At 31.2% G+C, this 13,096-nt stretch overlaps 1 protein-coding gene and 1 pseudogene across 1 annotated transcript; both read right to left on the bottom strand.

The window, feature by feature from the left end:
* Positions 1-3,911: 3,911 nt before the first annotated feature.
* On the bottom strand, positions 3,912-9,811 carry LOC129890015 (alcohol acyl transferase 2-like; annotated as a pseudogene).
* A 638-nt stretch (positions 9,812-10,449) lies between these two features.
* On the bottom strand, positions 10,450-12,034 carry LOC129890348 (methanol O-anthraniloyltransferase-like). Its single transcript, XM_055965910.1, has 2 exons — positions 11,487-12,034; positions 10,450-11,405 (listed from the first exon to the last, which is right to left on the bottom strand). The coding sequence occupies exons 1-2, from the start codon at positions 11,937-11,939 to the stop codon at positions 10,500-10,502; spliced, it is 1,359 nt and encodes a 452-aa protein (XP_055821885.1). The 5' UTR covers positions 11,940-12,034; the 3' UTR covers positions 10,450-10,499.
* Positions 12,035-13,096: the final 1,062 nt, after the last annotated feature.

The following is a 13,096-nucleotide window of genomic DNA, read 5'->3' as shown; positions in this document are numbered from 1 at the left end:
ACCAAAATTCTCCGACCTCCACGGCGGCTCTTAGCTCATCCTAGGTCAAAAGTTATGTAAAATATGATTTTATAGAATATTTATAAGTGTAAGGAAAAACTCCAAATAAAATAAATGAGTCCAAAACTAATTGGGAAACCCAAAATCCGACGGAATTGAATTCCGTGTGATGCTGCAGCCGACTTGTGCGTAGGTATATATATAAAATAATATAATATTAAATTTAATCCATTAAGTTGCCTGATTTTCTTCTTTAATCTTTAATTTTAAATTTATTTTGGCTCCAAATTTCTTCATTTTCACGTCAAATTAATCCTACAAATAAAATACACAATTTAACACAATCTCTAAAATTTATGCTAAAATAAATAAATAAAATACTAAATATGGGATAAATAATGACTAAAATATGTATTTTTCCTCACATCACATACATTAATAACTATTTAATAGGATTAAATGTATTTTTTTGAATGTTATTTAATCATTAAATGCTCGAAATTTATGTATCAGAAAATGAATTTAATCATACTTCGAGATACTATGTCTTGAAGTTCAGCCTTTACTATTCAAAACTTTTTGAATAATTTATCTTTAGTTTTTTAGTTTGAAACTTAAGTTATTATATTTTTAAGTTAAGTTTGAAACACATGTGATTACACCAGGTAATTAGTCGTTATATGGAATGAAACTTTTCATTTTTACAGAACTATCAATTTAACGATACGATATAATAAAATTTAAGTAATATTTAAAATAAATATATTTTATATTTAAACTAATAATACAATAAGTAACAACCATCCAAACAAGTTGTTAAAAGGCGTGGAAAAAAAACCATGACAAGTTAAATGAATCGAAGGAAGTAGTGGGCAACTGGTAAAAGGGATTTATTGTCGCGATAAGATTGAAAAAGAAAAGAGCAAACACTTGATGATGAAAGCGGAAAAAAACATCTCTGAATCTACTTGCTAGTTAAATGTTTCTAGACTAGTTGTCACGATTCAAACTGGGCCATGAGTGACACCCACACTTAACCTCTTAGGTGGGAGAACCAACAATACAAACCTCAACTTACATTAACGATTCAACTTATAAACCATGACAATAATGCGAAAGCCTAATCTTATTAAAGTCAAAAATAACAAAAACCACTAAAATCTATTACATAACGTTCCCCAAAATCTGAAAGTCATCACATTAATGACATCTAAATTCTAAAACTAAGTCTGGAAATGTCAAACACCAGAATAAATAAATAACAAAATGTGTCCGAAAACTAAGGACACCATGCTATAACCGAGAGAATCCATCACGAGCTAGAAGGATAGCTCACCCTGAAATCTTATAACCTGAAGACTGACTAGAGCTGAGGTTGAGTCGAAGTCGGTGGTACACTCGCTGCACTCCACAAAATAAAATAAGAAAAGATACAAGTAGGGGTCAGTACATGACAACATGTACTGAGTAAGTATCATCGGCCGACTCAAAATAGAAATCAACATGCTTAAAGTAATAGCGGAAAATCAACAATGACACTTAACATGTGGCAACCAATGAACAATTACATAACCAGTCAACAATATCAAGATCACACATAAGGACTCAAGCCTCCACATCACATTCTTTTGGAAAATGAGTTATTGAAAATTGAGTAATATTAAGTCATTTAAATTTGTTTTCCTTTAATATTATTGTGCCAGAACGTGACACCCGATCCAAATATATCGTATCGGAACGTGACACTCGATCCAAATATACCGTGTTGGAATGTGACACCCGATCCAATAATATCATGTCGGAATGTAACACCCGATCCAAATATACCATATCGGAACGTGACACCTGATCCAAATATAATTAATTTATTATTCTTTATTATTACATTCCACTTCATTAGCAATATTTTATCAAGCCTTATTTATTCAAGGCATCAATTTTGATAGGGCGATTTCAAGATTATGGATTTCACGGTCTTGGGATTTCAGACCATCACAACAATATGTCAACCATCCAAACCACAATAATTAAATGCATAGTAAACTTCACACATTACTCAATGACTATCAATCACTATTAAGAGTTTATCTATGATATAGTCTAAAACCATAATCTACCTCCATCGAAGAACCGAAGTCAAGCAAACTAATCCACCGATATCTTTCCTTTCTTTGATGCCTTAGACCATTTCCAATCTATCAAATATATAATATTTATAAGTAATCGAGTTCGTAGACACTAATATTATAAATATGTTTAACCTAGACACAATAACTCACCAAACTCTATAGTCAATTTTCTAAAACTCAAGCCTAGGGGTAGGCCTCAATTAAATTGAATAATTACTTTAAAACTTGAGCCTTTCGTAACGCTTTCGAATGATCAAAATCTGTTCAAATACATAATCTTCATAAGAATACGAATCCAATGACACTCATATTGCTATATTTATTTTCGGATAAAAAATTGGATCAAAAAGTCATCACGAGTCATTGAAGTCAAATCTGAAATTTTCTTTCCGATTATGTTCACTCATGATAAAATAAACTCACATGTCAAATTTCAGCTAACACGGATAGTTATTCGACCCCCAAATCAAGATTTTATGTGAAGAACCCTACGGTCATATTTTCTTATTTCAGCGTTATAACCTAAAAATATGTTCATAATCAAATAAAAATTCAATGAAAAGGATGAGAATAATTACCTTGACACTTTGGAATGAAAATTCCTATTTTTCTCTTCTCCTTTATTTTTCTTTTCCCCTTTCATTTTTTTTCGTCCGTTTTTTTTGGTTTTTCCCAGCTTCTGCATTCGTCGTCGCTGGTGAGCTTGTTCCTTTTCTCTGTTTCTTCTCTTTTCTTTTCTACTTATGTATCAAAATTAGTAAATCATATCCTTTTCCTTTAATAATTGGTATAGAGTATTAATTAAATTAACACTTTAACCCACTAATTAAATAAGTTATCTAAGTTTTTCCCTCAACTAAATAATCATAATTATCGAAAAGTCCAAAATATCCAATTAAAAATTTACGGAATGAGTCTTTTATGAACTAAAAATTTCTAATACTTAAAACGACATAATGAGTCATTACACTAGTAGTCACAACAACCGGCGAGTTAAGGTACTCTTTTCGTTTAAATTTATTTATTTGATTTTGATTTCACACAAACTTCACCAAAAAGGAAGAAATCATTCTTTTTTAGATGAATCAGAAGGAAAAATAAGATAAACAAATTGATAAGGAAGGAGAGTATATGTTAATTTCATAATGTACATGGATCCTTTAGTTGTCTAATATGACAAGGTTGCGTATTATTTCTTATAATTATCTTTGCTCAATTAATGTTGAATTCACATTATCTTTCTTTTATCTAAATTTTATGAGTAAGTACATCAAAATTCTTTTGAATTTGACATCAGATTTTACTTTAGTATTTTAATTATACAGGAGTTTAAATATCCATTTTAATAACTTTCAAGTGAATTAAATATCACTCTAAAAGGTGACGTGGCAGAGTGAGTGCATTCACTCTCCTATAAGCGAGTGAAGAAATTAAAAAAAATGAATGTATAAAATCATATACATGACATTTTTTTATAGGTCAATATATAATTAATATTTTAAATATTATTTTCTTGATATATTAACTTTTGTAAAAATATGTAAATTTTCTTATTGGCGACAAAAACTTCTAATCATTTTCTCTCTTTATTCTTCCCCAATATAGATTCTTCTCCGTTGAAGTGCCACTTTTTCCTCCATCTTCATCTTCAACTCTACCATTAACAATGATAGTAGATGTTTTGTCTCTCCAACATCGTAGATTCACCGGATAAGACAAGGAAAGAAAAAAAAATAGGAGGTGGGGTCTGGTTCAATTTGGTGGGTCTAATATTTTCTTCGTCTAATTATTGTTGTTTTGGTGGTGGAGCTCCAATGGTGATTTGGGAGTTAATGGTGAAACGAATTTGAGTGGTGGATTAAGCTCGCCGGAAAATCTAAAGAGGAAAAAAATAGAATAGTGAAGGCCAAAAATGGTGAAGGAAAAAGAAGAAAGTGGGGGGGGGGGGTTGAAGGGAAATTAAAAATGGGTCATATTTCATATTTGTTTTTAAAAAAATATATTTTTTAATTAATTAATTAGGATAAATTAATTTTAAGAAGTGTTAAATAAATAAATAAAAATAAGTAAATAAAATTAATGACGTGGTACTGAAATGACTATGTTGTGGCAGATGAAAGTGGTATTGTAATCTCAAAGGATAATATTTAATTCACTTCAAAGTTATTAAGAAAAGGTATTTAAACGTCGGTATAATTAAAAATATTTTAGATATCATCTGTGAGGCCGGAATTCTAGGAATTAAACCAATTGAGTTGTCATACTGTGTGCACATGTTATCTCAATTCATACAGTACCCAAAGGAGGCACATTGGGATGCAGCTATGATTATGATTGAAAGGTGTCATGAAAAGTTTAAAAGCAGAATAATGTCATTTTTTATTTTGAAACAATTTAACTTTAATAGTGTGATTAACTTTGAATCCAATAACAAATCCACAACAGCTAAAATGAGTTACCTATGCATAAAGATGTATTAGTTTAAAATTTTTAATTAGATATATTAATTGCGTGAAGTTCATCTAAAAGATAACTATATGTAATTGCTGATAAAAATAGTAGGATTAATAACTTGAAAATAAAGAAGGAAGCATGCTTTGTAAATATTTTTTTCACTATAAATGTCTATAAGCTAAATGAGGTGATGCATATACAAATATCTCTCATTGGTAAGAAAGAAGAAGTGTTTTTAAACACTCTACTTAGTTTGAATTATTTGAGGAAGTTTTGGAGGGATTTCAAAAGTTTGGCTATATTTTATTCGAATATTTTATTTAATAGTCAAGATAGCCAAAATTAATATAACATTTGACTACTTGGATTTTTTGTTTTTTTTTAATTTAAAATGTTTTTAATTAATTATTCAAAACGTTTTAAACATTTTAAAAGGTGCTTAACTGCTTGTTGACAAGAGTTGAGTCTTTTGATTCCAATAGACTCCTAAAGATACTAAAAGTTAGTTGTTGTAAACTTGACCTTCATTTGCTTTATAAAATATGTGGTGATGGGAAAGTTGGACCCTACCATTGGTTAAAGCTGGGAGAGTTGGTTGTTAAACGAAAAAGATAAGAAAAACTGAGATGGTGAGACAGTTTTGATCAGTTTAATTTTGATGACGTGGAATTCTAATAAGATGTCACCTGGGTAAAATAATTTTGTAAAATCATCAAATTTAGCCATTAAAAAAATTAGAAAAAACTATATAAGTACACATACTTTACTATCATATTTATTATTATTATCGATACTTTACGTACTTTATCACTAATTAAGAGTTAATCATATATTGAGTAAGATACACTTAGATACATGTATTTTTACAACCAGATACACTAAAATAAGAAGAGAGGCGAATGATATTGGTAGATATCCCAGATACACATGAATTACACTAGATACATGTATATGTATGTATCTGTCGTGATTCTCATGTATTTGAGATACCAGATCCATAGTGGCGAGCGAGATGGGAGAGAGGCGAGGGAGGTGAGCGAGATTTGTTATAAATCCTATATACAAGCAATTTCACTTTGATACATTGTATCTAAAATAAATTACACCTAATTTTGACATTTGGACGCACAAAAATATGGTAAGTTATGTAATATTGCAAACTAGAGTGTATTAATATATCATGCTGATGTAAGCACCCACCCTATATGATACCGATATGATATTAATATATCGATGAAATATCGCAGGGGATTAAACTCAGTCCTATATGATACCATTATGGTATTAGTATACTGACGGAGTATCACAAAGAATATATTTTCTACTAATTTAGAGTTTAATAAATAAGATTGTGATTTTAATAATTTTTCTGTTAATTGTGTCATTTTTATTTTTTTTTAAAAAGAGCCTAATCCTATATTATACCGATAGGGTATCATAGAGAATTAATTCATAGCAGTGATGCTGATGTCATGCGTGAAATAAGAAAGGAGAAAGTGTGGTAAGAAGGTAAATAGTTTGGGTCATGAGTCCATTAAGAATAAATAGTTTGGGTTTAATCCTTTTTAGGTAAATAGTTTCATAATTGGGTCTATTTTGTGTAGTTTTTCCTTTTTCTTTTTAGCAATATTAAGTTGGAAAAATTATCTAATTACATAAATTTTCCTACCATATTTACTAGTTTGAAATAATTACATATTGTCTCATTAATTGATAATTTCATATCAAATTTCAATTCAGATATATCTAGATACATGTATTATTGCTACCATATATATTCTAAAATAAAGATACGTTAATAACTTGAATTTTGTACATCCACAATTTGAAGAAACTTATTTTTTAATGGCTTCAATCTCCTTATTTCCAAAGAAAAATGATTGTTGTATTAACTTGTCTTCAATAGATTCCCATGCAATTCTTGATTCAATTTGCTCATCAAACTCTTGGTGAGTACATGTAATGTATGGTGATGATCTAGCACTTAGGACATCCCTTTGCCATACAGGTAATATAGAAGGTGTTAAAGCTCCTTGAATTAATTCACTTAATGCATTTAGAAATATTTTCAATCCATAAGCATCCATTATAGTGTGATTAACTCTGAATCCAACAGCAAATCGACCACACAAAAAACGAGTCACCTATACATAGAAAAAATATTTAATAAATCTTTTGTGTAATAGTTTTTTTTTAATAATTAAAAAAATATAAAGGAGATTTATATAGAATATTATTTACTTGAACTAACATCAATGGACAACCAATAATGTCACGACCCAAGCCTAGGGCCTAGATGCGACACGACGAATGAGACACCCGAATGTACCTCACCCAAGCCTCTTAGCATTCATTAAGCATTTCATTGGTAATGATGAATAATAATAAGCGAAAATAAAAACGTTTATCCATTGATGTCCAAACATACCTCTACTAATAGACTTGACGGGGGCAAAGACATGTCCCTAGCTCACCCTCAATATAAGTGTCACGAAAATGCTTTAATAAAAGTCTTACTATTCTACATAACCAAAGTTTAGAATAAAAGGGATGTTGTTCCCGGAACATGGGAACTCACCACTAGCAAATCTTCAAACTACTACGAGTACGTGGAGGAGATCGAGGAGCGGCGTCGAACCCTACATGATGATATCATATAGGCAAAAGTATGCGTTAGTACTTTAAATGTACTAAGTGTATGAGTATGCTATGAAATGAAAAACATAAGAAAAACATGAATAAGCAATATGCATAAGCGAATGCATGCAATATACATGATCATAGGAAGCTTTAAAAATATTCATTTTTTTTGGAGAAGTGACCCTAACCGACATTTAAGACCATGACAGCTATTACATGGAATCCAACATAACCCCCTACATTGGCACGGGGAGTCTATTTGCCGGGTAGGACCCCGTCAACTTTAACGTTCTATAACTTTAACCTTGATGGCTAATTGTGGATCCACTAGCCTAAAATAGCCTACAAGGGTTCCTATGCTGGCGCATAGTTAATGTAACATGAGACTTTAATTAAGGACCCCTTAGGTCGAGCCCCCATCTACATGCTACATTCGGTGCTAGGTCAAATTCCACGGAATAACATTTAGGTATCATAATGACATAGGCATTGCATAATTTTAGACATCACATCTTCATCGATGGAATAGCTCATTAAAACAATTCATTTGATTCAAGTATGTGAGAATTGTCCTTTCACATTGAATCTTTTCTTTGATTAAAAGCTCTTACATCATCATTCAATATAAGAAGACTAGGTGGGTTCAATTCACAAGGACCTCCAACTACATTTAAAGAATACTCGTATGCATAAGAGTGATGGAAATGCATCAAACTACACATCTTAAAACAACCCACCATACATGTCTTTAACATTTTTTTTGAACTTTCATATAGACATTTTGCAAGTCATTCACTTCATGAAATTACGAGTCCATATACATCAATATATATAAAGAAACTTAAGATATATCATAATATATGCATTTAGAGTCATTTTGTAAAAGCCCATGAAGGTTCATCATTAGAATTTAAAATATCAAGTTGAGAAAATAATTGGGCTCCATGGGTGGAAGAACCCATGGATGAAAACTCACATACCTTGATGAGTCAACTCTTGAATGAAAAACTTGAAAAGAAATGGAGGCTTGATCTTCTTGGAGATGGAGGAAGAAGGCTTGAGAGTAGGGGTGTACATAGACCGGATTGGTTCGGATTTTTTACAAATCAAACCAAACCATTTGTGTCGGGTTATTAAATCTATAAACCAAACCAAACCAATAAAAGTCGGGTTTTTCGATATCAATTTTTCTCGGGTTTTTCGGGTTTTTTCGGGTTTTTGAGTTTTTTCGGGTTTTTCGGATTTTTCATAGTATCTAATAAAAAGCACAGAGCAATGCTTCTTAAAAAGAGTTCTAGTACAAAATATCAACATATAAGATGGAGGCAGAACATTGTTTGAAGTTTTAACTTTATAATATAACTTTATAAGATGTTTTTTTTTGTATATTATTTAGATGACCTTCTCAAGTCCAAATCTAAATGTAAGAAAGAAAACAAAAATTATGAAAAATTTTAAAAAAATATTTATAAATTACATTTTAATAAATATTTTTATGTATAACATAATTTAAAAGTAGTATATCTATAATCGGGTCGGTTTGGGTTCGGTTTGACTTTTTTTAGTTAAAACCAAACCAACCCTATAATGGTCGGGTTTTTTTTCCAAACACCAAACCAAGTCAAACCAACCACTAGTCGGTTTTTTTTTCCGGTTTGGTTCGGTTTGTCGGTTTGGTGCGGTTTATCGATTTGCCCTGTACAGCCCTACTTGAGAGCACTTGGGAGGTTAGGGCTTTTTCTTCCCTGTTGTTCTTAGAGTGTGAGTGAGAGTGAATGAGGGAAGGGGGCTTAGTAGTCTCTTACTAGGTGAATTTGCCACCCAAAACGACTTCACTTTGGGTAACACACAAGAAAAGGCTAAAATGCCCCTTAAAAATCTGGAAAATGGGCTAAAACCCTGTTAGCGCGATAGTGGCGCATTGCGCCATTGCAGCGCCAAGCCAGAATAGGCTAAAATCCTGCACATCTGATAGTGGCGCATCGCGCCAAGGAACAAACTACTGAGGCTGTTTTCTGGCACTATAGTGGCGCATCGCGCCACTGGAGCGCCAGGCCTGAAAATCCTGCAATGGTCGCCCAAGCCTGAAATCCCTGTAGTACTAGTAAGTAGTAAAATTGTCATAACTTTTGACACCGAACTCCAAATATTGAAATCTTGGTGGAGTTGGAAAGAAGACTCAAATACCTTTAATTTGGTAGGTTATGGGACCCACAAATCGTCATATTCTAGGAGATATAGTCGTTTGAAGTTGACCCTTATACGAACTCATTCGGAAACTTAGTCGATGGGAAATCTTTGGACTTGGCTTTGTGTTAAATATCCCTCATGACCCCTAAATACATCAAACACACTTCAAATACTTAGGATTGATCCTAAATCACATATGAAGTTAGAAGTCGTCGGGTTCAAGCCTATACATCTATGAAGAATGGTTCGGATCTTGACATGAAAATTTTCAAGGCGTTACAAATAATCCCATCAGATCCTGGCTCATTATATAGTAGCTCTTCTAAGTATGGACATGGTGGTTTAATAGAGTCACCTAATTTGTCAAGCTCCACATTAGCATCAGCTTCAATAAACATAATTAGATAGGCACAAAAAATAGAAGAAACTTTGTCCGATTGTGTATAGATTTCTATCAAGACTTGCTTTGGGATCCTCTTCCTTAACGTCGGTCATGATCCTAAATTGGATTGTGACAACTGAGCTATCTTATTGATACCCCTGATTAAGACTCGATTCTACTAATTTTGAAAATTAATTTAGTTCGGTTCAACTCGAGTTTAACCCGTATTATATTACTATATTTTTTAAATAGTAAACTTTTCTTTCTTTCTTAAACTTTATCTTCAGAAACTGAAACTGGATAAGGGGATACATATGTATGGCTCTAAACACACATTATATATTTTCCTTAGCCCCTCTCCAAATGCCTTTTTCAGAAAACATTTTTCTTTCTTTCTTTCTTTCACTAAATGAAAATCAATTATTTGGAAAGTTTTGTTCTGTCCTTTAACCCTTCAACATCAAACTTTTGGTTACAGATGTGTTATATAAGTGGATTGGTTTGTTAAGCCAAAAGATAAGAAAGTATAGGAGATTTTTATAAATACTAATCCTTATGTTTTAATTAACATAAAAGGTAAAATAGTGCTAGGGTGAGGTAGCATGCCGCCTAACATCCACTCTAGCGATATATCAAGAAAAGATTTAACTAGGATAAATTAAACGATATCGAAAAATTGATGAGATTATATATGTCAAGTACTTCTACAACTTTGAAATTATGTTGGCTCCTTCCACATTTTTTACAGTCATCTTGTAGACAACCTCTTGAAATTTTTTCATGGCCAGAGGAGGCAAACTTATAGGTATCAAAGTACCTTTTTCTCCCTTGTCATTTTTAACAGGCACACCAACACTAATTAAAGATATAGCTTTTGGAACCCCACCAAAAATGGGCTTTCCAAATCCAAAATCAAATTCATCAAATCCACTAGACCTATTATCTGAGATAATAAAATTCCAAGATTTTGACAACTCTGGTCTCCCTTTAATAACAATTAAATCTGCTAGTGATTTAATGTACTCTTCATTCATATGATCTTTAAGTTCCTTGATCAGTTTAACTGCATATGTTAGTGAATTTGAACACAACAATCCTGCTTTAGATATTGCAGCTGGAGTAATGAATGCATTCCCGTAATATCCAGATGGTAATTCAAATTTTGGTAAATTTCCACGTATGTTTACAAATAACGTCATATGAACAATTTCTTCAGGGTGCAAATCTAGAGCAATGGTACGACATTTCCATAAAAATGCCGTTAATAACTCAAATTTTGTACATCCACAATTTGAAGAAACTTGATTTTTAATGGCTTCAATCTCCTTATTTCCAAAGAAAAATGATTGTTGTATCAACTTGTCTTCAATAGATTCCCATGCAATTCTTGATTCAATTTGCTCATCAAACTCTTGGTGAGTACATGTAATGCATGGTGATGATCTAGCACTTAGGACATCCCTTTGCCATACAGGTAATATAGAAGGTGTTAAAGCTCCTTGAATTAATTCACTTAATGCATTTAGAAATATTTTCATTCCATAAGTATCCATCATAGTGTGATTAACTCTGAATCCAACAGCAAATCCACCACACCTAAACCGAGTCACCTATACATAGAAAAAAAATTTAATAATTTTTTTTTAATAATTAAAAAAATATAAAGGAGATTTATATAGAATATTGTTTACCTGAACTAACATCAATGGACAACCAATAATCCCATCAGATCCGGGCTCATTATATATTAGCTCTTCTAAGTATGGACATGGTGGTTTAATAGAGTCACCTAGTTTGTCAAGCTCCACATTAGCATCAGCTTCAATAAACATAATTCCTTCACTATTACAATTTACCATAAGCTTCTTATTAGGCCCTTCAATGAGTCTACCAGCTAATGGATAGAAAAACACAAGTGTTTTCGACAATCCATCTTTGATAATTTTTGCTGGATCTTTGCCTTCCATTAATGAATTATATTTGTAAAACATTATTATGGGAACATGAAAACGGATAGTCCCTTGATCATCTATTTCAGAAAGGTGTTTTGTCTCATGGGGTGTTACTATTGAAGGTATTACTAATTTTGGCTTGTGATGCGTTATTGAAATTGGCATAGTCATACTCATAGTCATGTGTGCCATAGGTGCTATTCACTATAAGAGATGTTTAACAGAATTTAGAGTGCTAACTACAATCAGATCGGTTATTTTGAAATATGTATAGCAATAAAAGTATGTATTGTTGGTAAGCATTTTATGTGAGATTTATAGAGTGCCATATGCATCAAGAAAGAAACGTGTAAGTGATGATTATTCTATTGAAAAAAAATGTGTGGTGTGGGAAAGTTGGACCCTACACTACTAGATATCCAATCACACTACTTTTTTTTTTACCAAAAGAAAAACGTTTAACACAAGCACGATTAAAATTTGAATGTACTAGTATATGTATATGTATATATATATATATAATGTAATTATTTGATTTGGTTTGATTTGGTTATTCGATTATTAACTATGCACAAAAATAAAAATAAAAGATTCATTCAAAAGAGAAAAAAAGACAATAATTCATTAAAAAAAATTTATCTTCGTGTCATTTTGGATCTTATAATTTTTATGCCAAAACTATAATTATGGTTAACTTAATGCTTATATTGTTAGCTAATTCAATGTACTAAACAACATAAATTTACTGAATAATGTATAAGATAATGATATAATTGTACAAATAAAAAACGTATCATATCTTACTATTTTACATTAGTGTGCTGTATTTTTTGTAAAAAGTGTTCATAAAAAACAATATATTATATATATATATAATATGTATATAATTTGTCGATTCAGTTATTTCTTCAGTTTTTTTTATAAAAAATCAAAACCAAATCAAATATTACCGATTTTTAAAAATGTAAAATCAAATCAAACCAAACCAAATAAAAAAATTGATTTAATTTAATTTTTTGATTTGAATCGATTTTTACCCAAACCATAAACACTCCTGGTTTTATAATAAAGTGTGAAGTTCTAGACGTTCTAATAACTCACGTGAGTTATGTCTAATTTTCGCCTAAATCGATGGATCGGGTTACTTTACCTATTCCTTGAACTTGTTAACAACTAAGAAAAGTAGTGAAGTATTAATACATTGTTTTAACTGGAAAATTGTGGTGGAGTAGTAATTATATATATTTTTTTATTCTTAATCAGAGGTTTCGAGTTCGAGTTCCTATAGGTTGGATGAAAACAAAACCAAAAAAAAAACACCCGACTCACATAGACAAAAAATCACGAGT

The sequence above is a fragment of the Solanum dulcamara genome, chromosome 5, assembly GCF_947179165.1.
Source record: "Solanum dulcamara chromosome 5, daSolDulc1.2, whole genome shotgun sequence".
NCBI lineage: Eukaryota > Viridiplantae > Streptophyta > Magnoliopsida > Solanales > Solanaceae > Solanum > Solanum dulcamara.
Note: the sequence above shows the minus strand (reverse complement) of the source record. Positions and strands in the feature narration are given on the sequence as shown.

Bases quoted from the DNA above. Each gene is read 5' to 3' on its own strand.
- LOC129890348 (XM_055965910.1), bottom strand. From the start codon at position 11,939: ATGGCACACATGACTATGAGTATGACTATGCCAATTTCAATAACGCAT. The intron at 11,406-11,486 runs GTAAACAATATT...TTCTATGTATAG, and splicing joins GTCCATTGATGTTAGTTCAG to GTGACTCGGTTTAGGTGTGG.